At 50.4% G+C, this 27,949-nt stretch overlaps 3 protein-coding genes across 6 annotated transcripts; 2 read left to right on the plus strand and 1 right to left on the minus strand.

Moving 5' to 3' along the window:
- Nucleotides 1-5,999: 5,999 nt before the first annotated feature.
- Nucleotides 6,000-16,282, plus strand: TSEN2 (tRNA splicing endonuclease subunit 2). The gene is made up of 12 exons (XM_066326956.1): nucleotides 6,000-6,031; nucleotides 7,085-7,274; nucleotides 8,044-8,125; nucleotides 8,813-8,849; nucleotides 10,513-11,017; nucleotides 11,108-11,185; nucleotides 11,668-11,718; nucleotides 13,224-13,362; nucleotides 14,371-14,407; nucleotides 15,032-15,143; nucleotides 15,546-15,635; nucleotides 16,086-16,282. The coding sequence occupies exons 2-12, from the start codon at nucleotides 7,101-7,103 to the stop codon at nucleotides 16,143-16,145; spliced, it is 1,365 nt and encodes a 454-aa protein (XP_066183053.1). The 5' UTR covers nucleotides 6,000-6,031; nucleotides 7,085-7,100; the 3' UTR covers nucleotides 16,146-16,282.
- Nucleotides 16,283-16,717: 435 nt separating this feature from the next.
- MKRN2OS (MKRN2 opposite strand) lies at nucleotides 16,718-21,138 on the minus strand. The gene is made up of 4 exons (XM_066326958.1): nucleotides 20,942-21,138; nucleotides 20,336-20,385; nucleotides 19,537-19,699; nucleotides 16,718-17,355 (listed from the first exon to the last, which is right to left on the minus strand). The coding sequence occupies exons 1-4, from the start codon at nucleotides 21,136-21,138 to the stop codon at nucleotides 17,106-17,108; spliced, it is 660 nt and encodes a 219-aa protein (XP_066183055.1). The 3' UTR covers nucleotides 16,718-17,105.
- On the plus strand, nucleotides 21,115-27,929 carry MKRN2 (makorin ring finger protein 2). Of its 4 annotated transcripts, none has more exons than XM_066326952.1 (8): nucleotides 21,115-21,303; nucleotides 21,806-21,921; nucleotides 22,868-23,016; nucleotides 23,648-23,976; nucleotides 24,725-24,939; nucleotides 25,856-25,966; nucleotides 26,972-27,116; nucleotides 27,602-27,929. In XM_066326952.1, the coding sequence occupies exons 1-8, from the start codon at nucleotides 21,115-21,117 to the stop codon at nucleotides 27,743-27,745; spliced, it is 1,398 nt and encodes a 465-aa protein (XP_066183049.1). In that variant the 3' UTR covers nucleotides 27,746-27,929. The 4 variants fall into 4 exon arrangements, with proteins under 4 accessions (XP_066183049.1, XP_066183050.1, XP_066183052.1 ...); XM_066326953.1 differs by having other exon boundaries at nucleotides 21,190-21,303; nucleotides 21,793-21,921; XM_066326955.1 differs by lacking the exon at nucleotides 22,868-23,016 and having other exon boundaries at nucleotides 21,209-21,303; nucleotides 21,793-21,921.
- The last annotated feature ends 20 nt before the right edge of the window (nucleotides 27,930-27,949 follow it).

A 27,949-nucleotide genomic window follows, 5' to 3' on the forward strand; every position in this document is an offset into this window, starting at 1 on the left:
TTGGGATGAGCTCTGAGACACGTTTCAGGTAAAATCTGAGTTCCACAGGATTGCTCCTGTGCAGAAATCTTCAAGCACATTCCTGGATCAGGCACATTCCAAATGAGATGGAGTGACACCAGATTTCCATTTTGTTCTATAATAAAACAACCTCTTCTGCTTCCTTAGCATTGTAAATGAGGTAAAATTTTTGGAGCCAAACTCAGTTTTAGATGTTCCACTCACAGCTATGGGAATTAGAAATCACCAGAGCCTCATTTGCATGTGGTCCTGGATGTTGCCTTCAAATGGTCTGGCACACAGCATTCCCTAAAATTTTAAGATATTCTATGATTTACATTTAACAAACTGAAAATGCCTGGGAAACCAGAAGAAAAACAGGAAAAAAAAATCTGCTGGGTTATTCCTAGAACAGAACTCAGCAATCTTAAATAAGGCCTTCTTTTCAGCTCCTTGGAATTCCCTCATATCTGACTGAAATCACTGCTCTCTGACCTCTTATTAATGAATGGTGTTGCAAATCACAAATACAAGCACTGAAAAACATCTTCAATAAATGAGCACCGAGGCCCAAAGGCTGCTATCTACAGCTTGTTTAAAATTGGGAGCATGAAAAACTCCATGTGCTCACTTAGTGCACGAAACTCTGCCTTCCAGCATCCATTAGATACAAAGGAAAAGTAGGTAAATATTAGGCATCAATATTTGGAGAGAAATGTAATGAGCAAAGCAGTTATTTAACAATTAGGCAGGTGCTTCTAAAAATCTGAGCCGCTGCTTTGGGGCTCTGTGCTCACCTGAATGCAAAAAAAAAAAAAAAAAAAAAAAAAAAAAAAAAAAACTGGAAGTAAAACAAAAAATCATTTTTATAAAAAATCCGGCTAAAAATCTGGAAAGCTTTTCCTGTTTGTTCCTACAACTTAATACAAAGCACGTGATCATTTGAATAGCACTAGAAAATAGCGATAATCAATAGCGATAATTTGAATAGCACTAGAAAATAGCAATAATCAATATCTGAAAAGTGTGCCCGTCCTTATAGGACTGGTTTGAGTGTCTAAGATGTGCCATTAAAGGTGGGTTTTGGGTGTTCTGTGCCTTTTCAGATGCGGGCCCAGGTGCACACTTGAGTGATAGGAAAATCTCTCTCCCGTTTGCACCTTGCAGCGGAGCAGAACCATGGCTCTGCGCTTTGCACGGGGCCGAGGGGAGCCCAGAATGAAAATTGCTGAAACATGGACACCTAGTGGAGACACCCAGCACGGGCTGGGCTCCTTCCAGCCGAATTACACACCCAAAACAAACAAAAATAAATGAACTTATAGTGCTCGTCTTGCTGGAAGCGGGAGCTTTGTGCCCAGCCCACAGTGCTGAGCCACGCGAGGTGAAGGTGATGGAGTCAGGATTTGGCCAAACAGAAGCTCTGCCTCATTGAACAGCTCACCCAGGGGACTGATGGAGCAGAAAAACTAATGAGCCACGCAGAAACAAATGGTTCTTCAGCAAAAGGTAAATAGAGCTGGGGCTGGAACTCCAGGGCTGGGTGAGAACCAGGGGGTTTAAGTGCCCTTAATTCCCCCTGGAATGGCCAGCTCAGAGCTTTTGCATTTGTTTCCAGGGGGAGGAAGAAAGCGGTGGCTTTGGGGAGACTGAAGAAAATTCATGTTCACATCATTTTCCAACCCCTCTAGAGTACAAATTGAGGGCAAGGAGTGACTCTGATGACCTCGGACAAAGCCCTGGTGGGATGGATCCTACAAGAATTCCACATCCAAGTGCGTTTAATCTTCAAGAACGCACAACCGCTGTCCATGTCTGGAGTAAATATATTCATGACATACTCGTCTCTCAAGTCCTCTTTTCTCATGCTATAAGTTCCCTTCACTGCCATCCACCTCGGGATTGCTGCTATTATGGGATTCCTCACTGGGTTGATGCTTGGCCAGTAATTGACTTCTCTTTTTTTGTCTCCTGTGAAAACCATCTGAAACTAAGCAGAGACTAACCTTGATTTATTTCTTTAATAAACAAAATTAAGATGCTGCACGTTAATAAAAATGAAAAGTATTCCCTAGTTGGGTTTGTTTTTTTATTTAAGTTTCCAAAAACAGTCCCATATCTCTGTCAAAGTTAATGTAACCAGAATTTCCATGGGAATTTCTGTCAGTCTGGGGGAAACTGGAACTGGCTAATGTAAATAACTGCAGCCCATCCTCCCACTGCTGTCCATATCACCTTGTGAGAAAGAAAAGGGCTTTATTCAGAAAGGAGAGTGTCATCCTGGGGGTTGGTGGGTTACAATTCAGATGGCATCACAACATATTACAGGAACGTGCTGTCAAAGCCAGACAGAAATTATTACAGTGACATTTCGTGACTTGAATTTCATGGGGCTCCGTGCAAAACCCTTTTCTTTTTGGCACTGATTCCAAAATTACCTAAAGACACCGTAAGAACAGATCATTCTTTTATGATTTTATGAGTAGCTTTCTACATGGGCAAATAGTTTTACAGGCTGACATTTCTGTTTCTTTTAATAAGCCTAAGCATGTAAAATATGTATTTAAGGAGTACCTGGCCTGTATGTTTTGGCCGAGGTAGGACTAAGAATTAACTCCCAACTGCCTCTAAAATCCCCAAACACTCAAAAAATCACCTTGGATAACAAAACTCCCCTGTACCTTCCTGCACATGGCAACTCCATTTTACTGGGGTGGAAACTTCATAGCCCAGTAACTAGTTAATAGTAGCTGTTAAATATTAGTTCATATCATATAAAACGAGCTCCTATTTTAATAAATGGAATATTTCTTCCAAACGGTTCCAGATGGGCTCTGCAGTGAAGCAGTGCTTGTGGAAGGACACGAACCACAGGCAGGCTTTGCGAAAACGTTGTGCAGATTTAAAGGAAATCACCACGTGTGTGGTCACAGGAGGAGCTCGGTGAGCCTGGCAGGGAGATCATGTCTTGCCACCGGTTTTCAGCTCTGTTCCTCCACCAGGGCCTGAGAAACCCCGTGACAGCACAGAGCAGGAGCATCTTCTCCCTGGAAAGATACTGGGAGTTCAGAGGGGTTCCTATGGATGTGCTGGGTCTGACAGGGATGCCAGGATATCCATATTTTTATCCATATAGCCTGGAATTCCTGGGGCTGCCAGTGCCAACAGTGGGACGCAGAACCAGGCAGCAGAGCTAAAAACCCCAGCACAAAGGCAGCAGTGCCAGGGTTGAAGGGTTACAGCCACGGTGATTTAGGGAAGAGTCTATCAGCTTGGACCTTAATTTAATAAGGCAATAAATCAGCTCAGTATCAAGAAATAGTAAGCAATCGAATGCCCTGCGGTAGAGCAGCGAATCAGCCGGGGAGAAGAGGGATTTGTGCGTTCCCAGGCTGCGGATGCCGAGCCCGGGGGCGCGGAGGGGATGCGCTGAGCCCGTGCGGTCCCCGCATCCTCCGCCGCATCCTCCGCCGCACTGCGGGCACAGCACCGGCCCCCGGCAAGGGCAAAGGAACCTGCACCCTCCCAGGAAAGGGCTCGCCCGTGCTTTTAGTGCAGGATTGGGTTTATTTGTACTGTTCCTGAAAGGTGTTTGTTTAACTCGCTCTGAAAAGTCCCGCTGGTGGACACGGGACAACCCTCAGCCTTGTCCTCACTCACAGGTACAATGTGATTTTGCAATATATTTAGCTCCTCCCATACTCCTGTTACCCTGCAGGCCAATGCAGGTCTGTTTTGTGCATGTCACCATTTCCAGGGTTATTTCAGCCTTGTCCCTCTCTCCGCTTGGCTCCTGACAGCAGTGTGACATTTCTGACTGCCCGGGATCCCCCGGGACCTCGAGGGCTGCAGTTCAGAGCCTGTCATCGGGGTGCTGCCTGCTCATCACAGAAAGGGAGCCTGCAGACATTTATGAGAGTGTCTGTACAATAATTGATAGAAGAAATTGTCAGATAAAAAGAAACGTGACTCATGTAAAACTTGTCCTTCAGACAGCGAGTTCTGGCTGCAGCATGAGCTGGGCTTATCAGGAACAGGAGCAGATATCAGGTTGAAGAAATAGGAGTGTGGCTGAGTTAATTGAGAGTCTGGCTGTGGGTTCCTCTCAAGGCCACACACAGATAAGGAAATGTGAGTGGCCTGTAGCTCCTCGTGTTTTGTCTGCTCCTCCCCGCAGTGAACGTCTCATAGTAAATGTGTCTGCACAACGAGAAAATACAGCTACAGCAGAGATAAAGCCTCCTTTCATTCAAGTGAGATTTGATTTGACCAATTTAGAAGGAATTTTGAATCAGAGTGACACCTTTTCACTTTCATTTTGTTGTCTGGAATATTTTAATTTGGGTGTTTTAATGACAGAGCTCTGAGAATGAACCTGAAGCAACCAGAGCATCTCTGTACTTTGGTGGCAGGAATATCTCTCTGAAGTTTGGCTTCAACACTTTTTATGTGAATCAACATTAAAAAAAAAAAAAAATTAAAAGTCCTGAGCTGGTGTATCAAGTGAACCACTGTAGGCAATAAATGTAAGAACACAATCTGAGTATTCTCATTTATTGTGCAATAATTCCTGTCTGGCCTTGTAACCACTATTGCCTGCCCTTTGGCTCACCATAAAAAACCAGGAATGAGAGATAAAACACCTCCTAAGAAGGACCTATTATTACAATTTTTCATCGGGGAATTCACTGATCTCTGCTGGGAATCAGAATTCTCTGACAGTCTGTGTGCCTAGAGCCAAATGGTTTTGATCCTCTTTGTGTGACTGTGGCACCTCCCAGGGTAATCCCAAAACAGGAGCAGGTGTATGGTGGGTGAAGGTGACTGTGGGTTTAATGAGCAAAGCTCAAGCTGTAGAGAAAGGTATGCCAGGCCCTAAATAGTGAAAATGCTTTGTGTTTTATTCAGGTGCTTTTATTTCATAGTTAAACAAGCACGCCCTGTGCTTGGAGCTGCAGGATCAGCCTCACCCGCTGGGACAGCCAAAGGAGTGGGGCATTGTCCCTGTGTCCCCCACACCGCTGATAAATCAGCTCCCCGTGTGTGTCTGCTCATGGAGCTTATGGCTCACGCCAAAAGCTTCTCTCCCTTGGTCACGCTGCAGCTGCCAGCGCCGGGTGATTTGTCCCCGGGAGGGGAAAACGGCATCACGGTGGGGACATCACCGCATCCCGGGGGGGACATCACCGCATCCCGGGTGGGACATCACCGCATCCCGGGTGGGACATCACCGCATCCCGGGAGGGACATCACCGCATCCCCGGTGGGACATCACCGCATCCCGGCGGGACATCACCGCATCCCGGGTGGGACATCAGCGCATCCCGGGTGGGACATCACCGCATCCCCGCAGGGACATCACCGCATCCCGGGAGGGACATCACCGCATCCCGGCGGGGACATCACCGCATCCCGGGAGGGACATCACCGCATCCCCGCGGGGACATCACCGCATCCCGGGAGGGGACATCACCGCGTCCCGGGAGGGACATCACCGTGTCCCGGGAGGGACATCAGCGCATCCCCGCGGGGACATCACCGCATCCCGGGAGGGGACATCACCGCATCCCGGGAGGGACATCAGTGCATCCCCGCGGGGACATCACCGGGTGAAGTAGGAGGGACAGGATCTTCCTCTGGGCGGGGACGAAGCGGGACCGGAGATGGAGCGGGACCGAACCCCGAGGCGAGGATGGAGCGGGACCAGGGACGAAGCGGGGCGGGACCGCCGGGCGGGGCCGGGGCGGGGCCGGGGCCGGAATGGGGCGGGGCGGGAATGGGGCGGGGCCGGAATGGGGCGGGGGGGGAATGGGGCGGGGCGGGGCCGGAATGGGGCGGGGCCGGGATGGGGCGGGGGGGGAATGGGGCGGGGCGGGGCCGGAATGGGGCGGGGCCGGGATGGGGCGGGGGGGGAATGGGGCGGGGCGGGGCCGGAATGGGGCGGGGCCGGGATGCGGCGGTTCCCGGGGCGGGGCGGTTCCGGGCGGGCTCAGTGCGCAGGCGCGGTGGCGGCGCGGCGCTGACGGTGACGGTGCGTGGTGCGCGCGGGCGGCGGGGACGGCCCCGGCTCCTTGTCCCCGGAGCCACCGGGACACCCGGGCCCGGACACTGCCCCTCAGTGCCCCCGGGCCCGGACACTGCCCCTCAGTGCCCCCGGGACACCCGGGCCCGGACACTGCCCCTCAGTGCCCCCGGGACACCCGGACACTGCCCCTCAGTGCCCCCGGGACACCCGGACACTGCCCCTCAATCCCACCGGGACACCCGGACATCGCCCCTCAGTGCCCCCAGGACACCCGGGCCCGGACACTGCCCCTCAGTGCCCCCGGGACACCCGGACACTGCCCCTCAGTGCCCCCGGGACACCCGGGCCCGGACACTGCCCCTCAGTGCCCCCGGGACACCCGGACACTGCTCCTCAGTGCCCCCGGGACACCCGGGGCCGGACACTGCCCCTCAGTGCCCCCGGGACACCCGGACACTGCCCCTCAGTGCCCCCGGGACACCCGGACACTGCCCCTCAGTGCCCCCGGGACACCCGGACACTGCCCCTCAGTGCCCCCGGGACACCCGGACACTGCCCCTCAGTGCCCCCGGGACACCCGGACACTGCCCCTCAGTGCCCCCGGGACACCCGGGCCCGGACACTGCCCCTCAGTGCCCCCGGGACACCCGGACACTGCCCCTCAATGCCCCCAATCCCACCCTGTGCTCCTGGAGCTCAAACTCTTCAGAATGGCTCATATTTAGACATTTGTATGGTTTTTGCTTTTGTGCTCATTCCTCTGCTTGATTCCTGAATGTGTTTTACTCATTTATTACTGGAGTTTCCATCATAAACGCTGGGCTGAGGCACATCCCTTGTTCTGCTCTGCAGCAGGGGATGCTCCAGAGCCGGATCAGAGATGTCCAGCACATCCCTGCCCGTGTTTATTTAGTGTAAAAGTTACAGACTTAAACCTGGGTTACCCTGCAGGATCCATGGAGAATTTCCTGTTGTAGAAGGGGTCTTGCTGAAACACAGAAAAAAAAAATGGGTGAGCCTTAATTCCCGAGGGTTAAATTTTTCCTTTCTGCTTTTTAGGAGGATAAATTAAGAAATGGCAGAAGCAGTTTTTCACCCCCCAAGAAGGAAAAGAAGAGTTTTCGAGTCCTACGAGGCTCCCTTTCCTGTGGATGTGGGGGGGAAGGATTTCAGGCTGTGCCAGGCTGAGATCATTAACAACAACGTGATTGTGAGGAACCCCGAGGACATTGAACAGCTCTACAACAAGGTGCTGCACCCTGTTTGCACAATATTTGTAGTGTTTTCAATTTTGTAGTGTTTTAAAGGTAAAACATCATGCTGGTTCAAATCTGATGCCTTTATGCTTTCCTGCTCCTTCAGCCTCCTGTGATTCTCCACATTTCTCTTCTCTCCTGAAATCAGTACCAAAACATATATATATTCTGTATCGAACGTGAAAAGTCTTTTCTTAGCCTAGCAAATAAATTTTGGAATGAAGGGACATTGTGAGCTAAGAAACAGCTGCAAAGCCTTCATGTTTATGCCTTTTTTCAACATTTCATGCAACGTTTCAAAGCATTTTCTTGTTTTTAAAGCTCAGGAGGTTGAAATATTAATGTTTTAGAAATGCTTGTATAATTCTTTTCACTTCAGAGTGATTTGTTCCTGTGTAAAGCAAGCTGTGTTAAGTTTTTTTGTGTCTGAAATGCTGCTCATTTCAGCAGTATTCTAATGCAGTGGTGTCTCCTTGGTTTCAGCTGTTGTTTTCAAACATTTGCTGGGAGATGTTGGCTGACAAATATTTAGAACTCAGGGGAAAAGACCCAACATTCTCCAGTCAAAATGGGATTTAAACACTTGGTTAAATCAGGTGTTTAATACTGAACCAGTCACCAGCAGCTAAACCAGCTTTAGGCAGAGCTGAGATGCTGCAGGAGTTTGTTCCAGCTGATCTCACCATCCCACATTTTATAACTGGGAAAGGAGTTAGGTTTAGTGCCCTGAGATAATTTGGGTTTTTTTCCTGTCCTGTGCAGGGCTATTTTGGAAAAGGGATCCTTTCCAGGAGCAGGCCGGTGTTCAGCATCTCAGATCCTCTGCTGGTGGCCAAGTGGAGAGGTAAATGGGGGCTCTGTGTACCTCAGCACTGCTCTGGGAGCTCTTTCCTCACTCACTGAAGGTACATTTTTATAAATTACATGTAGAAGAATAATCTGCTGGATTGGATCAGGTGAAGGAATCTCTCTCCCCCTCTCTCGTGCCTGGGAAAAATCCAACAATATAAAATCCATGTGGATAATTCCTCAGTCCATTCTCCCAAACCTTCACTGAGCTGTTGCTAGGCAAGACTGAATTAAAAGGATCATTCTGGGGCTTTTCTTTCCCTGATTTTCCTGGGGTTTAATCTGCAGGTTTTGGTGTCCCTGAAATGATGGGGGAAGGATTGGTGAAGTTTTCAGTCTGCTTGTAGCCACTCACACCCAGTCTGCTCTTGGCTTTTCATATAAAACCTCAATCTTTACTCACCTCTCCCATGACAGTGAAGTCCCAGTGGCCATCACTGGATTTTATCCTGTCCCTCCATAATTGTCTGGAGAAAAAAAAAAGTGTATTTAGTTCTCTGTGCAGGCTGTTACATTTATACCTTTCCTGGTTCTGCTGTGTCCCTGCTTGAAAAGTGGTACCAAAATGACTTTGAGGACTGAAAATGGGGACAATTCCTGGGCTGCAGACTACTCCAGGGATCAAAATGACACCAAACCGTCTTTATATTGCTGAAACAATGTATCATTTTTCTTCACACAGGTATTGACACAAACCTGCCCATAATTACATCTCAAAAGTAAGAGAATTTCCCTTTTTCTTGGTGTTTTTAAGAAAGAGATTGTTCTCATTTATATTTCTCTTCCTGGAGTTTAGGTTGTTGGCTGTATAAATAATGAGGGTGACTTGCTTCTGTTTCTTCTCTCGTTATTTCATTTATAAATCACTTTAGAAGAAGTAGAAATAGGGTAGGGGGTGATATTCTGGGTGGTGTTTCATTTAAGCTTGTAGGTATTGATTACTGAATAGAAGCCAAGGCTGAGTGTGTGCACAGAATGGGTAATTAACAATTAATTATTAATTAATAAAATTAATGATTACAAGCATAATAAACATTTTTCAGGTGAGGAGCAGGAAAAGAAGTTTCTGGGGCACACTATTTAAAATACCTCTTCCATTTCCATATGGGATTTTTATGGTGCAGTTGAAGCAGCTCTTGAACTTCTACAATACATTGATATTTTTCTCTTTTTTAAGTATCACTTAACATTGGTCATTTGTACACTGAGCAAAACAGAGTGTTGGACCACATATTTATTTTTTTTCCTGCTTAAATAGTGAATAAACTATTAAGCAGGTGCAGGTGAGTTACTCAGTTGGTTTGAATCTTACAATAAGTAAAAACAAAAGAATCACTTAAATTTGAAAATCGTGGTTCTGCAACCCTCAGTTTTAGGTAAGAAAAACCATTTTATTACTAATGCCACTACAGTTACTACTGCCTGCAGATGCTGAGCACCAAGAAAAGTGTGATTTTATTGGTGCACAAAATGCTCTGCCTCAGTAGAGACCTGCAAGGGCAAATTAAATTGTAATTAAATAATAGGACAAAGAGGAGTGTCTTTTATATCACAAAGAGCACAGCACTGAGTTGTCCAGCTTTATCAGGAGCCTGCAGGGGAACTTGTATTTATGGTGACACGTGGAATTTGCATTTAATTGTCTTTATTACCTGGGCTGAAAATGCTGTCTGAGGATTTTGCTCTGGGAAGTAAAAAATGCTGGAAGAGATTTGCACTTTCACAGAGTGAAGAGTCACATTTCAACTGGATATTAATGTTAATTTCCAAGAGAAGGGACTGAAAAGGCACTAAAAGACTCTATCATTAATGAAAAATATTAGAAACAGTAGCTGAAAGTTGTAAACATCTCAGTGATGGGATTACTGTCATTTCTTGGGGATGTAACTGAGGGGTTTCCAAAAAGGTGTTTCCTGCTGGAGATGTTTCCACTGGTGTTTCTGCTGTGCCATTGCTGTTTCCAGGGCAGTTAAAGCAGAGTTTTGCAGTTCTGCTCTCAGCCCTTGGCTGTGTAAAAGCTGAGGTGTGAGGGCTCTTGTTCCATGTTTTAATCCTGCAATTCCAGCATGGGTTTTTTGGGGGAATTCAGGATTAAGGCTCCCATGGGAGAAGGAACTTTGTGCCTGGTGAAGTTGCTGCTCCTGGAAGCTGCAGCTTGTGCAGGGCTCAGCAATGGTGTTTGCTGCCAGAGGAATTCAAAAGGCCACACAGAGACAGAGGAGGCAGCAGAATCCTGATGTTCATGAAGCTGCCTAAAAAATGACATTTGTGCCCAGCAGCTGCTGGGGGGGATGGTGTATGAACTGTGCTGAACCCTCTGAGGTTTAACAGTGTTAGTTAAAGGATGGAATCCCCAGAATTTCTCATTTTTGTGTCCCCCAGGTACCAGCGCCGAGTGCAGTGGGCCAGAAGTGTCCTGCAGGAGCAGGGTCTTGACGACTGCTCTGTCACCAGAATCCTGGAGAATTACACCAAACCCCTGGGGCTGCCCTTCTCCAGAGGGGATGGGGCTGGGGACAGTCCCCAAACTGGGGACAGCTGCACCAGGGGGGACCCAAAGCCAGGAAATGCAGAAGTGAGCAGGAAACCTGCTGACACTGAAGGAGCCCAGAGTGCTGAGGGACAGAATGGAGGCTCCCAGGAGGGAGGAGAGGCAGCCCTGGGTGCTGGGGGTGGCTCAAGGCACCAGGAACAAGAAAATTCCAGGGAAATGGCTGAAGGGTCCTGCCACAGGGACCTCTGTGGCTGTGAGGTGAAGCAGAGCCCTGAGCAGAGGGCTTGGGAGGGGTTGGACTCAAGGGAATGTGCTCTAGAATATGTGCTGGTGCAAGAGGAGGAAGAAGGAAGCTCCTGTCCTGAAGATGATTCCACTCATGCACAAGAAAATGTAAGAAAAAGGATGCTAATCTTTCAGGAAAAGCTACTTTCAGAATTCAGTGTTTTTCCCAGTTTTAGTAATAGTCAATTTTTCTTGCAGCTTGTCAAGAAGGAAGTATTAGTCTGCAGAAAAAACCCGTTTAGGATTTTTGAGTACTTACAACTCAGCTTGGAAGAGGTACGTGTCAAGCATAGTGCAAGCTGGTTTGCTTTTCATCTGAAAAAGTAAACTTTAATTTATGGTACACTGTCATTTAAAACATGTTTCTGGAAGACAGGGTCCTCCTGTGTCTCCTAAGTACCTTGATTGTCTTAAGTTTAAGTTTAGTCCTTAAACTTAGCTTTAATAAGCTGTGATAATTACATGAGATGGCTAAAAAATAGGGTCCAATCCTGTTTGCTTTAGGTGAGTAATCCCACAGAGAGCAGTGACAGCACTTAAATACAGAAATACCAGGAACACAACATTTATCTTCAGATAAATTCCTGTTTCAATTCTGCTGCTTCTAAATATATTTCTGTATTAGTTTAAACACCATGCCTTCAGCAGGGATGACATTGTAGGAAATTAATCATTGAAGCCTTTGTTCTTGCAAGGCTTTGTGTATAAACTACAGGAGGTAGTTGATCAGTTAAACTGACTCTGTTTGTTTTTTTCAGGCTTTTTTCTTGGTGTATGCTCTGGGATGTTTAAGTATTTATTACGGGGAGGTAAGAGATTGGATTTATCTTGGGTTACTGGGGATGCTTTTTCTTTGGATATGGTTTGGTCTGAACCTTCACCTGTGTGGCAGGGAATTGTGCTGTTAATTCTGGAGGAGGGAATACCAAACAGAGGAATTGGGAAGATTTTCTTACAAGCAGTGGTATTTCTGTTTAGGAAATACAGGTCTGAAAGCTTTAAGTTTACCAAGACAAATATAATTAAGCACTGTCTGTCTGCAGAGAAAGGATTTTTGTTTTAACTCTAGGCAGAAAATATAGGAGAAATAATACGGTGAATAATCACACACCTGAGGTGGCAAAATCCCTTGGGAATTTTCAACATTAATTCTGTCAAGCTGTTATTCATGTAATGATAATAATAATACAATATTGATAATGTTAAATAATGATAATAATTGATAATGATAAATAATTCAAATCTGTGCTTTTAGTTTAAGATTTATCAACCTTTCCTTTAACACTCCCTAAAAAACTCACTAAGTGCACCCAGTTCCTGTCTTGAATTTGGAGATTCTGTATTTTACTGTTTGCAGTCCATGCTCTGTGTAGCAGCCTGTGGGATTTATTTGGAACTTGGCTGGTGTGACATTCGGAGTTTGGCTGGTGTGACATTCGGAGTTTGGCTGGTGTGACATTTGGAATTTGGCTGGTGTGGCATTTGGAATTTGGCTGGTGTGGCATTTGGAATTTGGCTGGTGTGGCATTCGGAATTTGGCTGGTGTGGCATTTGGAGTTTGGCTGGTGTGGCATTTGGAATTTGGCTGGTGTGGCATTTGGAGTTTGGCTGGTGTGACATTTGGAATTTGGCTGGTGTGGCATTTGGAGTTTGGTTGGTGTGACATTCGGAGTTTGGCTGGTGTGACATTCGGAGTTTGGCTGGTGTGACATTCGGATATTTGGCTGGTGTGACATTCGGATATTTGGCTGGTGTGGCATTCGGAATTTGGCTGGTGTGGCATTCGGAATTTGGCTGGTGTGGCATTCGGAATTTGGCTGGTGTGGCATTCGGAGTTTGGCTGGTGTGGCATTTGGATATTTGGCTGGTGTGGCATTTGGAATTTGGCTGGTGTGGCATTTGGAATTTGGCTGCTGTGACATTTGGAGTTTGGCTGCTGTGGCATTTGGAGTTTGGCTGCTGTGGCATTTGGAGTTTGGCTGCTGTGGCATTTGGAGTTTGGCTGCTGTGGCATTTGGAGTTTGGCTGCTGTGGCATTTGGAGTTTGGCTGCTGTGGCATTTGGAGTTTGGCTGCTGTGGCATTTGGAGTTTGGCTGCTGTGGCATTTGGAGTTTGGCTGCTGTGGCATTTGGAGTTTGGCTGCTGTGGCATTTGGAGTTTGGCTGCTGTGGCATTTGGAGTTTGGCTGCTGTGACATTTGGAGTTTGGCTGCTGTGGCATTTGGAGTTTGGCTGCTGTGACGTTTGGCATTTGCTGTGTAGCAGGGCATGGCAGGTTTGTATCAGTGCAGTGTCCTTGCTGTGTGGTTTGCAGGAGCCCCTGAGCATCGTGAAGCTTTGGGAGGTGTTCAGTGAGGTGAAGCCTGATTTCAAAACCACCTACATGGCCTACCACTACTTTAGGGGCAAGGGCTGGGTGCCCAAGGTGGGGCTGAAGTACGGCACGGATCTCTGTGAGTACCTCCCCAAAACTGGGATCCTTTCCTGCTCAGCCCTCCTCCAGGCAGGGCAGAACTCCAGGCCCACAGAGGGATTCAGGGAGGAGCTGCAGGACTGGGGCAGCCTTTGGCAGAGGACATTTGGGGTTAGTGAATTTGGGTTTGAGTGGAAAGGAACATCCCATATGTAGTAGGTGAGGAGACAGCATGGAAAGTCTGGTTTGCTTCATGAGGTTCATAATTGCTACAGGATTGTCCTGAAATTCCCTTCCCAAATTTCTCTGTCCCCTTCTAAACCCCTCTCCTGCAGTGCTAATATGAGTGTCTAGAATAACAGGTTTGAGTCCAGATCCCAATTCACATTAATGTTCATGCACTTCATTCATCCCATGTAAGAGAAGCTGGACTTCTGATGAACTTACTGCTAAGACTGTTTCTTTGTGTGGGGTTTGGGGGGAGATAGAGAATGGACTTGGCTTTTTTATTATTGCTTGGGGGTTTAATATTACAGGAGTAATTAGTGGTGTCCTTGCTAAGGAATTCAAGAACTCCACTTAGCTCATGTCAACATAAGCAGTGCAGTAATGCCTGTTACTGCAGGAGAATGTGCATTAAAGTGAGGTATTTTGGGATGTGAGCAGCCCAGCAGGTGTTTTAATGTGCTGAAGTGGTGACACAGTTTGGGGGTTGTGCTGAGCAAGTCCTTTAGGTCAGTGTGTAGCTCTGGCTGAATTCATCATCCCTGCCAAAAAAATCCATCCTAAACTCTTTCCTACAGCAATTGCTTATTCCTCTGGTTCTTCTGTTTTACCTTTGACCTGGCCTGAGCCACTCTGCTGCTCTTTCCTCTCTCCACTTGCTGGGACAACCAAATTCTGAGCAGAACTCGGAAGAGCTGAAGTTTTGTCTTGTGTAATTAAAATTTACAGAACATTTGACAGTATTGACAGGCCCTGGTATTAAACTCACTGAATTTAGCTGATGGAACTCTGATCTAACTGAGGTGTTTCTCTCTCATTTCAGTGCTGTATCGAAAAGGGCCCCCCTTCTACCATGCCAGGTTTGACACTCCTTTTTCTGCTCATTCCTTTGCTTCAGATTAAAATTCACTCACACCAGTTTAGCATCTTCACTGGTTCAGCACATATTCATCACTCAAAAAACATTGCCAGCTGTGTTCACACCTGGAACGTGAAAATCCTTTTAGCAGAGGTGCTAAATGACACCATTTCTTTGAATATAAATAACAGGCATTAAAAATGACAAGCTGCAGTGGATTCAGTACTCATCTGATGGTGCACTCAGGAAAATAATTGGATTTTGTAGTACTGACTTAGAAAAATACCTGGTCTGTGTAATTTATGTAATTTGGGAGAACTTCTAAGGAGTGGTAATCATCTTTATTTGTTGGCTAGTCAGGTTGAACTCCTAGATAATAAATTGGTTATAAATGTCAGCTTGGCATCAACAAAGAGAACGCTGCAAACATCAGGAGGGTGGGGAGGGAAGTCTCCATTGGGCACATCCATAACTTCAGTATTTCTCCTCCCTAGAGAAAAAAGACTCAATTTCACAGCTTGCAAGCTGGCAGATTGTTTAATGCCAGTTTTTAGCCTCTAGCTCTTGAGTTGTCCTCAGAAAATGCCACTTTCCTCTCTGTGACTTGTGCCTGTGTGTTTGCCAGTTACTCTGTCATTGCTGAGCTGGTGGATGATAATTTTGAAGGTTCCCTGCGCAGACCCCTCAGCTGGATGTCCCTGTCTGGGCTGAACAGAACAACTGCAAATGCTTCTAAGGTACAAGTGCTGGGGAAAACCAGCTTTGGGATGATAAAGGTTGGCTCCAAAGGACAGGGACTTGGAGTGGGGCTGGGAAAAGAATCCTGCTGAACAATATGTTCATCTGCCAGTAGGGAGAGAACTTTCCTTTGTCAATATCCAGGTGAATCCTGGGAGAATTATTATTAAATATAATCATTACAGTTCTGCCACTTGCAGGAATGTTAAAAAGTGTGTGGGGAACAGCAGAAAGATCCAAGGGATGCTTGTTTCCTGATTGCCACTTCTGGTTTTAAAGCCCTTTCCACCTCCCAGGATTTTCTTTTGAGCAATGAGACTGAAATTTCCCTGAGATTTTCTCTGTGAGCTTCATGGTGCTTCCATAACACAGTAAAATTCCTGTTTGCTGGCTGCCCACAGGAGCTCATGCTGTGCTATCTGATCAGACCTTCTGACATGACTGCCGAGGAGATGGCAACCCCAGAGTGCATGAAGAGAATCAAGGTTCAGGTGAGGGGTTCCTGCCTTTTTGCAGACCCTTGGGAGAACTGTGCCTTCTTCTTTGGCTTGTTTTGGGTTTTGGACACGTGGCTGCAGTAAAATTAAATTCCTTCGTGCCCTGATCATGAAAAGTGCAGCGCAGAATCTCTGTAAACTTAAAATCTCCTAATCTGAATGTGGATGTTGCTGATGCTGTGCATGTAAGCATTTCCATGGGAAAACACGGATTTCTGAAAACTGTGGAGATGGCAGGGCTGAGAGAGGCTCAGAAATAAGGGGAAAAGTGAGAGTTCAGTTCACTTCAGGAACAAACACAGTTATCTACTACAGTATTGCAGTGGTCACATAGTACACATCAATTTTACAGGCCTAGTCCCCATCCCTCACTGATTTTCTGTAGCCTTGGGTTTTTTTTTTTTTCCCATAATAATTGCTTTATTTCATTTCGTTTTATTTCAGGAGCTGATTGTGACTCGTTGGGTTTCGTCCCGTGAGCGCAGTGAGCAGGATGAAATTTAACTGACTCCACAAGAAAACCTCATTTTGTAAAAACCACTCCTTGTTGTTTTTTACCTGGTCTCCTGATGAACTGTTGCCTCAGAACATTTTCTACCAACATATTTACATGGTGTGTATAAATGCTGTTTAAAACGAGGTGTATCATGTTTACTGAAGATGTTTTATTGTAAAATGTACCTGAACAGATGAAAGGGAAACATTAAAGCTGTGTCCCAACCCAAAATACAAGATAAAAAGGTGCATATTTGAGTGGTCCTACACTGGTCATTAGGAACAGTATTTCTGATATTGTGGCAGCACAAACCTGACTTCACACTCTTGGTGAATTGAAATTTGGATTTGGGGAGAGGTTGGGTTGTTGCAGTTATTTTTACAATCATGGCTCAGAATTGAGGAATTCTTCCAAGAATTTAAATTTATTCTGGGGCCTGGACACCTTTCCCCATCTGGGTGAGATGTGTTTCTTCCCTTGGGATTTGCAGCTTCTCATTCAGGTATCTGGATTCCACCTTGGCTTCTTTCCTTTGCCATGCAGTTCAGAATGCAGAAAGAAATCTGACAGGCAAAGAGGCTGGGTTTATTTGCTGGTATATTTATTAGTCATTAAAGGAAAGGTAATTAACAGTCAGGGATTTAGGATTTCAGCAGCACAAGCACATGTTCCCTTTTTTTCATGCATCAGTAAACAAATGTGACAGGAAAAGGCCATTTTGGTTTGCTACAGTTGCCACAGTTCATTGCAAAGCCCTGAATTCCACAGCAGCTCTGACTTCTGGAGTGAAGTGTCCTTGCAGAACAGAGCACACAGGGAATGCCAAATTAGAAAACATTTTTCCACAGGAATAGCTCCCTTGGAGATTCTCTATGGTGTGTGTGTTACCCTGAGGTGCAGGGTGAAGTTAAAGCTGTTTTTAACCACATTAAACCTTCAGGTGGAGCCTCAGCCTTCCTCTGCCCTCGCTACTCCAGCAGGCTGTGCTCTGCAGCACCGCTCTCCTGCTCCTGCTGCTCAGCCAAGGGCACGATGAAGAAGTCGCTGTGGGCCAGGTGCTGCTGCAGCCTCAGGTACCGGGAGGCCTCGGTGGTGTGGGGCAGGAGGAAGGTCTGGGTGAACTGGGCCTTGCTCAGGGGCTGCCGGCCCCAGCCCCGCCGCACACGGTTCACAAAGGCCAGGGCAAAGCTGAAACAGTTGTGCTGCTGCTCCTCGTACCTGCGGACACAGCTCCTCAGCAGGGACACTGCCACACCCCAGACACCTCCCCAGCACCTGGGACACTGCCACACCCCAAACACCTCCTCAGCACCTGGGACACCCCTCCTCAGCACCTGGGACACTGCCACACCCCAGACACCTCCTCAGCACCTGGGACACAGCTCCTCAGCACCTGGGACACTGCCACACCCCAGACACCTCCTCAGCACCTGGGACACAGCTCCTCAGCACCTGGGACACTGCCACACCCCAGACACCTCCTCAGCACCTGGGACACAGCTCCTCAGCACCTGGGACACTGCCACACCCCAGACACCTCCTCAGCACCTGGGACACAGCTCCTCAGCAGGGACACTGCCACACCCCAGACACCTCCCCAGCACCTGGGACACTGCCACACCCCAAACACCTCCTCAGCACCTGGGACACCCCTCCTCAGCACCTGGGACACTGCCACACCCCAGACACCTCCTCAGCACCTGGGACACACCTCCTCAGCACCTGGGACACTGCCACACCCCAGACACCTCCTCAGCAGGGACACTGCCACACCCCAGACACCTCCTCAGCACCTGGGACACAGCTCCTCAGCACCTGGGACACTGCCACACCCCAGACACCTCCTCAGCACCTGGGACACAGCTCCTCAGCACCTGGGACACTGCCACACCCCAGACACCTCCTCAGCACCTGGGACACAGCTCCTCAGCACCTGGGACACTGCCACACCCCAGACACCTCCTCAGCACCTGGGACACAGCTCCTCAGCAGGGACATTGCCACACATCAAACACCTAAGCAGGGCATTCCCACTCACCAAAATGGGGAAACACCACTGCAGAGCACTCCTACTCACCAAAACACCTCCTCAGCCACTCCCACCACCAAAACGCCTCCTCAGCAGGGACATTCCCACTCGTCCCCACTCCTAAGGGAGTGTTCACTCAAGGAACAGTCTCCAGGAACTTCCCCTGGATCCCAGTGGTTCAATATATTCATTACAAGTGGCACTTCCCAGCCTGAACTCTGAGCATAAAAATGAGAGGGCTGCAAGGCTTGACAAAAATGAGTTCTTATTTTTTATATTTATTTGGCTTTTACCTTGTTAACCTTTGCCCTTTCTCTATTACCAACTCCTTCCTGCAGCCCCAGAGTTGTGTGGGAGCTCATTGGAAATCCTTCTGTCAGTGACGTTCTCTGCTACCCTTCAGTAAGGGAAAAGCTATCAAGAAAACCAGAATTAGGCTTGGCCTGAACCCAAAGGAGTTACAGGATTAGTTCAGTGCAGTTCCTGTCCACTGAAAAAATATGCAGAGGATTTAATTAAAAGAGTTGTTTTCAGTTCAGATGTCACTGGTGTGGCTGTGGAAAAAGGTCAGGAGGAGGCAGATGGAAACCAGGGAAAGCTTGGAGAAGGGATCCAGACATCTCTGACCCCCTGCCAGTGATTTTTTATGTCAAGGCAGTTTTAGTATTACTGGGAACTGTAAAAGTGACCCAAATTCTGTTGGCTTTACCAGCTCTGTAAACATCCAAAAGTTCTGCTTTAAATCCAATGTTCCATCTCCTTTAGGGGGGTAATGTTTGATCCCTGAAATTTTGTAGTCATCACATAGAGAATTGCTTAAAAAAAAAAAAAAAGCTTTTGGTTTAGTGAGATTTTTTCTTTTCTATTATGGTTACATCCATTCAGTGACACCCAGGCAGGGTGTGTTACAGCTGCTCTCACTGAGGGCCAATCCCAGGACTGGTGTTTTTCTGGGGAGCTTCACCACAAGAGCTGGAAATCAGCCTGGTCTCCATTTCTCACCACTGGCATCAAAAACAACAAGTGGGCAAGAATGCCATCACTGTGCTCAGCCTTTAAATGCAAATACACCTCAGACTGCTGAGAAGTAATTATGGAATTGTGCCTGGACTTTTGCACTCAGCAGCCTGCAAGTCATGTTTCATTGAACTGGGACTTCAATGCAAAATTCCCTAAAGCCACCTCTCGCTTTAGAGCTTTTACATTTCAGCAGCTTTTAATTTTACCTAAAATTCAGAACGTTCTGTGCAGGCAGGCCAGGCTGAGGGTGTCCCAGGCTGGGCTGCCAGGAATGTGTGTCCTGAAAGACACCAGGCTCTGAGCGACCCCCAAACCTGACCCCAAACACACCCCAGCTGTCCCCTACACACCTGTGAGGGAGCCAGGCCTCTTCCCAGGAGAATTCCTCCAGGAGGCTGTCCCAGTGCTGCTGCAGCTCCCACATGTCCGGCTGCACCAGCGGGATGCTGATGCTCTGCTCCCAGCCACTGGCAGCCCTGTGCACACCCTCCTGGTCGTAGTGGTACACCACACCTGCAGACACAGCAGTGAGGGGCTGGGGAACACACTCTCTGAGCACTTTGGGGGTTTTTTCATGACTCAGCTTCCTATCAGCCCAGTAGGAAATGCAGTCCTGGCTCCCAGCAAAAACCTGGTCTCATTTTCAGTGTGGTTTGAAAAATGGTTTGGCTCTTTTAATAATCAGAGCACCTTAAGGACAATCAGGCTTCATTTTTAACCCAAAGGAGACTGGCCTTGTATTAAATACACATCTGAAATGATGTTTTGCAGGGTGGCCCTGCTCTAGCTAGAACCTCATAGGATTTTTCATGTGGTTTGTTTTTAATGTTTTTGAATTAGGCCTGGTGTTAGACTTCACAAAAACAGTGCTGAGCTCAATTAAACTGTAATTCCTTTAAAGCCAGCCTAGCCTTTCATCCCAGGGGTGGAAGGCACCTGTTTATCCCACCCGATGCCTGTTTAACCCAGTCAGGGGAACTGGATTTGCTCTGGAGCTCTGCTGCAAGGTGTGAGATCCTTCCCAATGCCCCACGCCGGGATATTCCCAGCTGGAATTGCGGGGGCAGCCGGGGGGTGACCCGAGGGGACACGGGGCTGAGCTGGCTCCTGCGGGGAGGGGACACGGCTCGGCAGGGAGCCCGGGGTTACCCTTGGAATTGGTGATGCCCACGTGGAGGTCGCCGTGCCCGTCGTAGCCGCTGGAAGAGGAGCAGAGGGGCTGCTGAGGGACAGCCATGTGCCCAGAGCCCCGGCACAGCCCCACCGACACCTGCACAGGGGTGACCGCGACCCCAGGGGCCTGTGCGCCCTGTCCTTTACCCTCCCCTTCCTTCTTTCCCTTCCCATTCCCCTTTCTCCCCATTTCCTTCCCTCTCGCTGATCTTCCCCTTTCACTTCCTTCCCCCTTCCCTTGTCTTCCCTTTACTTCCTCTTTTCCCTTCCCTTTACCTGCGCTCTCCCTCCCCATTCCCTTCATCTTTCCCTCTCAGTGCCCGCCCCTTTTCCATCCCATTTCCCGCCCTTTCCCCACCCAGTCTCATTACCCATTCTTATTCTCGCCCCCTTTGCCCCGCCCCCTTTGCCCCGCCCCCTTTGCCCCGCCCCCTTTGCCCCGCCCCCCTTTGCCCCGCCCCCCTTTGCCCCGCCCCCCTTTGCCCCGCCCCCCTTTCCCACCCAATCGCGTTACCCGTTTCCAGCCCCGCCCCGCTTTGCCCCGCCCCCGTCCCCGCTCCCGCGGCGCCCCCTGGCGGTTACTCCAGGAAGGTCCCGTGGCTGGGCCTGATGAGGAAGGCGCGGGGCTGGCCGTGGCCGTGCCGGAAGGGGCAGTGCAGGCGGACAGGCGCGGCGGTCAGCCCGGCCTGCCGCAGGTCCCCTCCGCACGCGGGGCAGCGCGGCGGCGCGCGCCGGCAGTACACCAGCGCGCGGCAATGGCGCACGCGCAGCACCGCCATGGCTCCGGCGCGGCGGTAAAAAGACTCCGGCTGGAAACGCGGCTCGGGGCGGGGCCGCGGTCACGCCCATCCCGCTCTCACCGCGGAACCTTCGTGCGCGGCGTGAGGAGCCGGCCGGGCGCGGCGGTGCGGCGGCACGATGAGCACGAAGCAGGTGACGTGCAGGTGAGCGCGGCCCGGCCGGGCCCGGAGCCCTCGCAGCCCCTCGGACACCCCTGAGCCCCCGGGCCGCGCCCTCACAGCCCCCTCGTTCCGCTCTCACGCCCTCCACACTCCGTGCGGGGCCAGGCCGTGCCGAGCGGGAGGTGGCGGGTGTCCCCCGAGCTACCCTTGTCCCCTCCCCTGCGCCGGCCCCAGCCCTGCGCCCTGCCCCGGAGGCTGCTCGGGGTCCAGGCCCCGCGGGGTGCCCGGGAAACCAGCGGGGTCAGCTTGGAAAGGCTCCTCCAGGTCTCCTCGGGGAAGTTTTGTTCAGTGAAAGGCGGTGGGATATTGGCGGGGGCTGTCCGGAGAGGTTCGCAGCCCCCGTCCCTGGAGGTGGCCATGGAGTGCTCTGGGCTGGGAGGGCTTGTCCAGCCTCGGTGATTCAGTGAAAACAAAGCAAAGCAAAGCGTTCCTCCTGCCGGCAGCGCCCGCTCTGACCTCTCCTCTCCACAGGTACTACCTGCAGGGCGTGTGTCGGGAGGGAAGCAAGTGCCTGTTCTCCCATGATTTGGCCAACAGCAAATCCTCCACCATCTGCAAGTACTACCAGAAGGGGCAATGTGCCTACGGCGCCCGCTGCAGGTACCAGACCCCCGGGCACCCCCAGGGCTCCTGTCCTGTCAGCTGCACCCCAGGGCGGTCACAGAAACAGCACAGAGGAGCAGGGGAATGGAATCGTTTATTAAATGCGAGTTTTGCCGGAGCCTAAAGCAGCTGACTCCACCAGTGGTGGAGTCTTGCTCTGGCTCAGTTTCAGGGCTTGTTTTGCTCTCTAGAAATGGAACCTTGGGTTTCATGTGTGTTTTCCGTGCAGCTCTTGCAGTCAGAGCTGCAGGTGCTTGTGGAAAGGCTGTGGAGAGGCTGGAAGCTCCTGCTGCAGCTGCCAGCCTCCCTCTTGCTCATCCTGTGCACAATTCTGGGGACTTTTAGGGCCCTCCTTGTGGGAATGCTGAGCATCTCCACAGCTTTCCCTGGAGTCTCCAGGTTAAAACTCCCAGAGGAATGCTCCAGGGAATGCTGGGCACTGATCTATCAGGGCTGTGCCACGGGGCAGCCCCTGGATCCCTCCTGGAGGAACTTCCTGCTGGCTGAGGAGCCTGGAGCTCCCCTCAGAGCTCCCTTCCCTCCGTGATCCATGTGCCAGGCCGGGCTCAGGGGCTGGACATCAGGGATTCCACCAGCTGGGATTGCTGCTGTGGGATGGGCTGGGCTCAGGGACGGCTGCAGGCTCTGTGTGTGGGCTCCCTCCAGCACCTGGGTTGGAATTTGGGCACTCGGTGCACATGTCCAGGTCCAGAAACAGACAGGGAACATTTCAGAGACTATTCTGTGAAGATACACAGCCTTTGGGTGTATCCATGGAGCCCCTTTGCTCCCCTGGTGCTCCTGCTCTCCTCCTGGAGGGTGTCCCCGGTTTTCCAGGAGTGTCTCCCCAGTCCCACCGGCGGTTCGGGATGCTCTCCTTCCCCAGGGCCCTGTGGGCTCGGTGTCTGGGTGCGGGGCCGTGATCCCGGGTTTCCTGCCGCAGGTATGACCACGTGAGGCTCCCTCCGGCGGGCGGAGCCGCGGCCCCGCCGCCCCCCGCGGCCCCGGGCAGCCCCCGGCCGCCCCCCGAGCACGGCCCCGCCGCCCCCCGCAGCAGGAGGGAGAAGAGGACGCTGGTGCTCCGGGACAGGAGTGAGTGGGAGGCTGCTCTGCTGGGCCCTGGGGCTGCGGGGAGGGAGGGAGGGAGGTTGTGTCTCCTGTGCTTATCAGAGTTTCAAGGGCAGAGCTCCCTCCTGGGGCCTCCCTCTGCCTGGCATCCTTTTGCATGGCTCTGTGAAGTGACTGTTGCTTCCACCCTGCTCCCTGAGGGATGAGAGGGGAGCGTTCTGTCCGCTCTGGCAGGGGGATGGAGTGGGGGGAGTGTCAGACAATCAGCAGCAGCACAGGAGGAACTGTTTGATCTCTCGAGCCCAGGGAGGTTCAGGCTGGACATCAGGAAGAATTTTTTCATGGAAAGGGTGGTCAGGCATTGGAAGGGAATCCTCATCCCTGGAGGTGTCCATGGAACAACTGGATGTGGGTGAAAAAGTGGGGATTGGTCAAACCCGATGATTTTGGGGGTCTTTTCTGTCCTTAACGATTCTGTGGTTGTTTTAGCGTATTTGCTACCAGAAAACACCCAAATAAACGCCGCAGTTGAACTCTACAGTAGGCAACTCGGGGAAATCCCAAGAAAGGGCTTAGAGCTGGGAAGAAAACTTGAAATTTGGAGAGAAAGGAGCTGTTGGGGGTTGACTGCAGCACGCTGTGCTTGCCCCTCCAGATCTGTGTGGCTCCAGCGAAGAGAAGCAGCGGCCCAGTGTCCCCAGCACCCCCGTGTGCTGCAGCGACCCTGGGGACAGCGAGGAGGGCAAGCCCCACTCGTACCTGGAGGCCATCTGCAGTGGGCTGGAGGAGCCTGGGCCCGGGGGCTGCCCTGGGGGGGCCGGGGGCTGCCCTGGGGGGACCCTGGAGCAGCTGTGTCCCTACGCCGCCGCCGGCACCTGCCACTTCGGGGAGCGCTGCCTGTACCTGCACGGGGAGCTCTGCGAGATCTGTGGCCTCCAGGTGCTGCACCCCTTCGACCAGGAGCAGAGGAAGGCCCACGAGATGGTAAAGGGGGAGCTGGGGGGGGCTGCTCTGCTCTAAAGATGGGTTTTGTACAAGAGTTTTCTCCAAGGAGCTGCTGCTGTGCTGTTTGTCAAGAGAACGGTGCTGAGAGGGGTCAGCTCAGGCCTCTGGAGCTGAACTGGCAGTGGTGCTGCAGGGAGCAGCTGGGGGGTTTTCATGTTTTGTCCTCATCACAGACTGGCCTGCTGCCTCCTCCCACAGCACCCTGAAAGTCTCCCAGGGGAGTGTCTCTGGGAGGGCTCTGGCTGAGGCAGCAGCTCACCTTGCAGTGCTGTGGGAGTGGGGATGGGTTGTGGGTTGTCACTGCTGGGATGAGCAGCTCAGGAGGAAAGGCTGAAATAAGGGACTGATTCCGTAACTGGCTGAAAATTAGCCTCTGGTGAATGAACGTGACTTTAATTATAACCAGAGGAACACCTTGAGTGTGGCACCTATTCAGTGAGATGTTTTTTGGGGATGTTTGAAGCATCAAATTATTCAATACCTGTTCCCTGACCGAGATGCAGAAAGGGCTGAACAAAGCCCCCTGGCATCTTTATTTCTGACAGCTGAAGAACACTGAAGGCTGAAATAACATGCTTGAATTTAATGTTCTTTAAATAAAACTCTGACAGTGACAGGTGGGAATGATGCCCTTAGTGAGTGTCCCGTGTTCTCCCTGTAGCAGATCCTCTCCAGAGGGAATTTGCTGTGACAGGCTGGCACTCACAGTGACTCTCTGCCCTGACAGATGTGCATGGCAACGTTTGAGCACGACATGGAGAGGGCCTTTGCCATCCAGGCCAGCCAGGACAAGGTGTGCAGCATCTGCATGGAGGTGGTGTATGAGAAACCCTCAGCCTCAGAGAGGAGGTTTGGGATCCTGTCCAACTGCACCCACACCTACTGCCTGTCCTGCATCCGCCAGTGGAGATGTGCCAAGCAGTTTGAGAACCCCATCATCAAGTGAGTTCTGGCTCCTGAGAGGGCCTGAAGCTGCTCCCAGGGCAGCTGCAGATGTTGACAGAGCTCAGCAAAGCCAGCTCCAGGTGCTGCCCAGGGCTGGGCTGAGAGCTGCCTGCACAAAGCAGCTGGATGCACTGGGTGTTCTTTGGTACCCCTTCCCTGAATTCCATGGCCCTGCCTGGGAAGTTTGGCCATCGAATTCCAGAGGGGCAGCTCAGCCCTCTCTGATTGTGTGGTCAGTGGCAGAGTGGACGCTGGGACAGTTGGGACCTTGCAGAGCTCTGCCCCTTGCATTGCCCTGTGTGCAAAACCAACAACTCCATCTTGTCCTATGTTTGTGCTTAATGACGGGGTTTTTCCCTAAATTACGGCTTGCTCCAGGTAAATGCCCCACTAACCACTCTTTTATCTGTCTCAGTAAATGCCTTTGTCTTCTAGTTCTACAAAAAATGTGTTCCAAACTTGTTCCCCCTCAGATGAGAGAATTTAAAACACCCAGTTAGGGAAGTCTCCTTCTCTAAGCATCTCTCAAGTTACAAATATGCTGAAGAGAAGATGGGACATATTTTCAGCCTTCTACCAAAACAGACTTTCCTGCACAACTTCTACTGCAAATTTCATTGACGTGACCATCAGCTCCTTGCATGTCAAAAGGCTGAGACACCTTCATTAGTGGTTTTGGCTTCGTGCTGCACTCACAGAACACATTTTGTTTGTGCACATTGAGGAAATAAATCCCTGTTGCTTTTGCTCAAGTCCAGAGACAAACACAAGCCCTGGGTGCCCTGGATTGGGTCATTCCAAGTGGAATGCACACAAAGTGCTGCCTGAGGTGACAAAGATCCCAGTTCCATGGGGAGGATCTTCACTTGTGGCAGGTTTGGGGAGGTACCAGAGCCTGTTTTGTTTTGTTCAGGTCCTGCCCTGAGTGCCGGGTGATCTCCGAGTTTGTCATCCCCAGCGTGTACTGGGTGGAAGAGCAGGAGAAGAAGAATGAGCTGATTGAAGCATTCAAGCAGGGAGTGGGGTAAGTTCAGCAACCACCCACACTCCTCACGTTGTTCTTTAGCTGCTCCAAGGCTCAGTCAATTGCTGAGCCTTTATTTTTAAACTTGATGTAATTCCAGACCACTCTGCAGAGAGCTCCTCAGCTCTTGGACACACTTCTGCTTCACTGTGTGGCTGTGGAATTGTAGTTCAGGAATTCAGTCTCCTTTCTGAGAAAGGCTCAGAAATGTTGAAGCTATTTCAGCTCACTTGCCAAAATTGGCTTCGTGTGGCTTCTGTAGATCCCTCAGCCGTGGTGACTGAGGAGAGCAAACAGGGAAGGAAAATGGAACAGTGGCATAAAAATTCACAGAGCTTTTGTAATGTCTGCCGGAAATGGCAATTTCTCCAGGCCTGCATTCCCTGTGTTGTCCAGTAGCAATGTGGCTGGAATGTGTGAGGCCTGTGCTTCCCAGAGCAGTGAGAAACTTCCCTCCTGCTCCCTCTTTCCAGGCTAAGCAGGCACAGCTGGGCTTGCAGTTTCCTCTGCAGCTGTTCTTCATTGTAGAACAATTTAATTGTAGAACAACCCACCAACAGCCCCAGGTCCTGTGTAAGGACCCACCCTGGAACTGCTGTGCAGCCAGGACAGTCTGGGTGATCAGCAGAGCTGAGGGAAACTTTAACAAAGTATTGGCAAAGGAGATGGGGAGAGGAATTGGGTCATGAAAATACAGTGGTAGGAAATGCAGGAGAAAATACAGGCTAGGAAAATAGTAATTGCCTGGCTCGTGATGTTCTTTGAACATCCTTCACTTTCCACATCTTAAGGCAGTGCCATTGTATTTGATTTATGATGCTGGGGGGTTTTCTGTGTTTTTGTTCGCTTTAATGATCTTTGCCCTCTAATTCACTGCTCTCAGCTGGAGAATGGGAGGCCAAAGCTCTGGCTGTGTTACCAGAGCATCACTGAGGCTGTGATGGGAACTTAACAGTATCCCCTTCCAGTGTGAAGGCAATTAACTCTCTCTTGTAATTAACTCAGGAAGAAGCCCTGCAAGTACTTTGAGCAGGGGAAAGGAACGTGTCCCTTTGGAGGGAAGTGTCTGTACCTGCACGCGTATCCCGACGGGACGCGAGCCGAGCCCGAGAAGCCGCGGAAGCAGCTCAGCTCCGAGGGCACAGTGCGGGTAAGGAGAGCCCTGCTGCCACCCAGGCCTCCCCTCAGGGCACCTGTGCTGCTGGCATGGCCCCTGCCATGCAGGACGAGGGACAAAACACCTCCCAGTGCTCCTTGGGCAAAGGTTTGTTCTTGAAAGGAGACACAAAGCATCTCATTTTTCTTGTTTAACTCCAAAGTGTCACTGCTTTGTTTTTTCAACCAGTCCAAACCTTTCCTCACAGGAATTCTGCTCTTACAGCTTTCACCCACAGTACCCACAGCTCCTCTCCTGTGCTGGCACTGAGGGCAGCTGAAAAGGGTAAAACCTCAGACTGTGCTGGTGGCTCTGCCCCAGCTGTCCCCTCAGTGCCTGTTCAGGACAGGAGAGCCTGCCTGTCAACCCTGAGCTCAAACTGTTTTGGGATGTTTCTGCCTGGTTTTTCCCGAGGAAACACCTGCCCAGGCCAGCCCGGTGCTGCCTGGGGGGTGCTCAGAGCTTTTTCTCTCCTGCAGTTCTTCAACTCGGTGCGCCTGTGGGACTTTATCGAGGACAGGGAGAGCCGGAGCGCGCCGGGCGCCGACAGCGACGTGACGGAGCTGGGGGAGCTGTTCATGCACCTCTCTGGGGCTGAGGAGGATCCCACCGCTGCCCCCTGAGCCCCACAGGGGCCTCAACCCTGCTCTGAGACTCTCCAGCACACCCAGAACAAAGCCTGCCCTGGTGCTTACTTGTGCAGTCCTGGTAACGTTTTCAGATAGTTTTTGTATGGCAACAACGACATCAACAACAACAAAGACTAAAATCTATTTAAAAAAATAAATAGGCTGCATGGAAAAAGAATCCCTTAATCCCAAGAGGGT

The sequence above is a fragment of the Sylvia atricapilla genome, chromosome 11 (genome assembly GCF_009819655.1).
Source record: "Sylvia atricapilla isolate bSylAtr1 chromosome 11, bSylAtr1.pri, whole genome shotgun sequence".
NCBI lineage: Eukaryota > Metazoa > Chordata > Aves > Passeriformes > Sylviidae > Sylvia > Sylvia atricapilla.

Bases quoted from the DNA above. Each gene is read 5' to 3' on its own strand.
- TSEN2 (XM_066326956.1), top strand. From the start codon at position 7,101: ATGGCAGAAGCAGTTTTTCACCCCCCAAGAAGGAAAAGAAGAGTTTTC. The intron at 7,275-8,043 runs GTGCTGCACCCT...TGTCCTGTGCAG, and splicing joins TTGAACAGCTCTACAACAAG to GGCTATTTTGGAAAAGGGAT. The intron at 11,719-13,223 runs GTAAGAGATTGG...TGTGGTTTGCAG, and splicing joins TAAGTATTTATTACGGGGAG to GAGCCCCTGAGCATCGTGAA.
- MKRN2OS (XM_066326958.1), bottom strand. From the start codon at position 21,138: ATGGCGGTGCTGCGCGTGCGCCATTGCCGCGCGCTGGTGTACTGCCGG. The intron at 19,700-20,335 runs GTAACCCCGGGC...CTGTGTCTGCAG, and splicing joins GGGCATCACCAATTCCAAGG to GTGTGGTGTACCACTACGAC. The intron at 17,356-19,536 runs GTGTGTAGGGGA...CTGTGTCCGCAG, and splicing joins GAGGCCTGGCTCCCTCACAG to GTACGAGGAGCAGCAGCACA.
- MKRN2 (XM_066326952.1), top strand. From the start codon at position 21,115: ATGGCGCACGCGCAGCACCGCCATGGCTCCGGCGCGGCGGTAAAAAGA. The intron at 25,967-26,971 runs GTAAGTTCAGCA...TAATTAACTCAG, and splicing joins GCATTCAAGCAGGGAGTGGG to GAAGAAGCCCTGCAAGTACT. The intron at 27,117-27,601 runs GTAAGGAGAGCC...TCTCTCCTGCAG, and splicing joins GCTCCGAGGGCACAGTGCGG to TTCTTCAACTCGGTGCGCCT.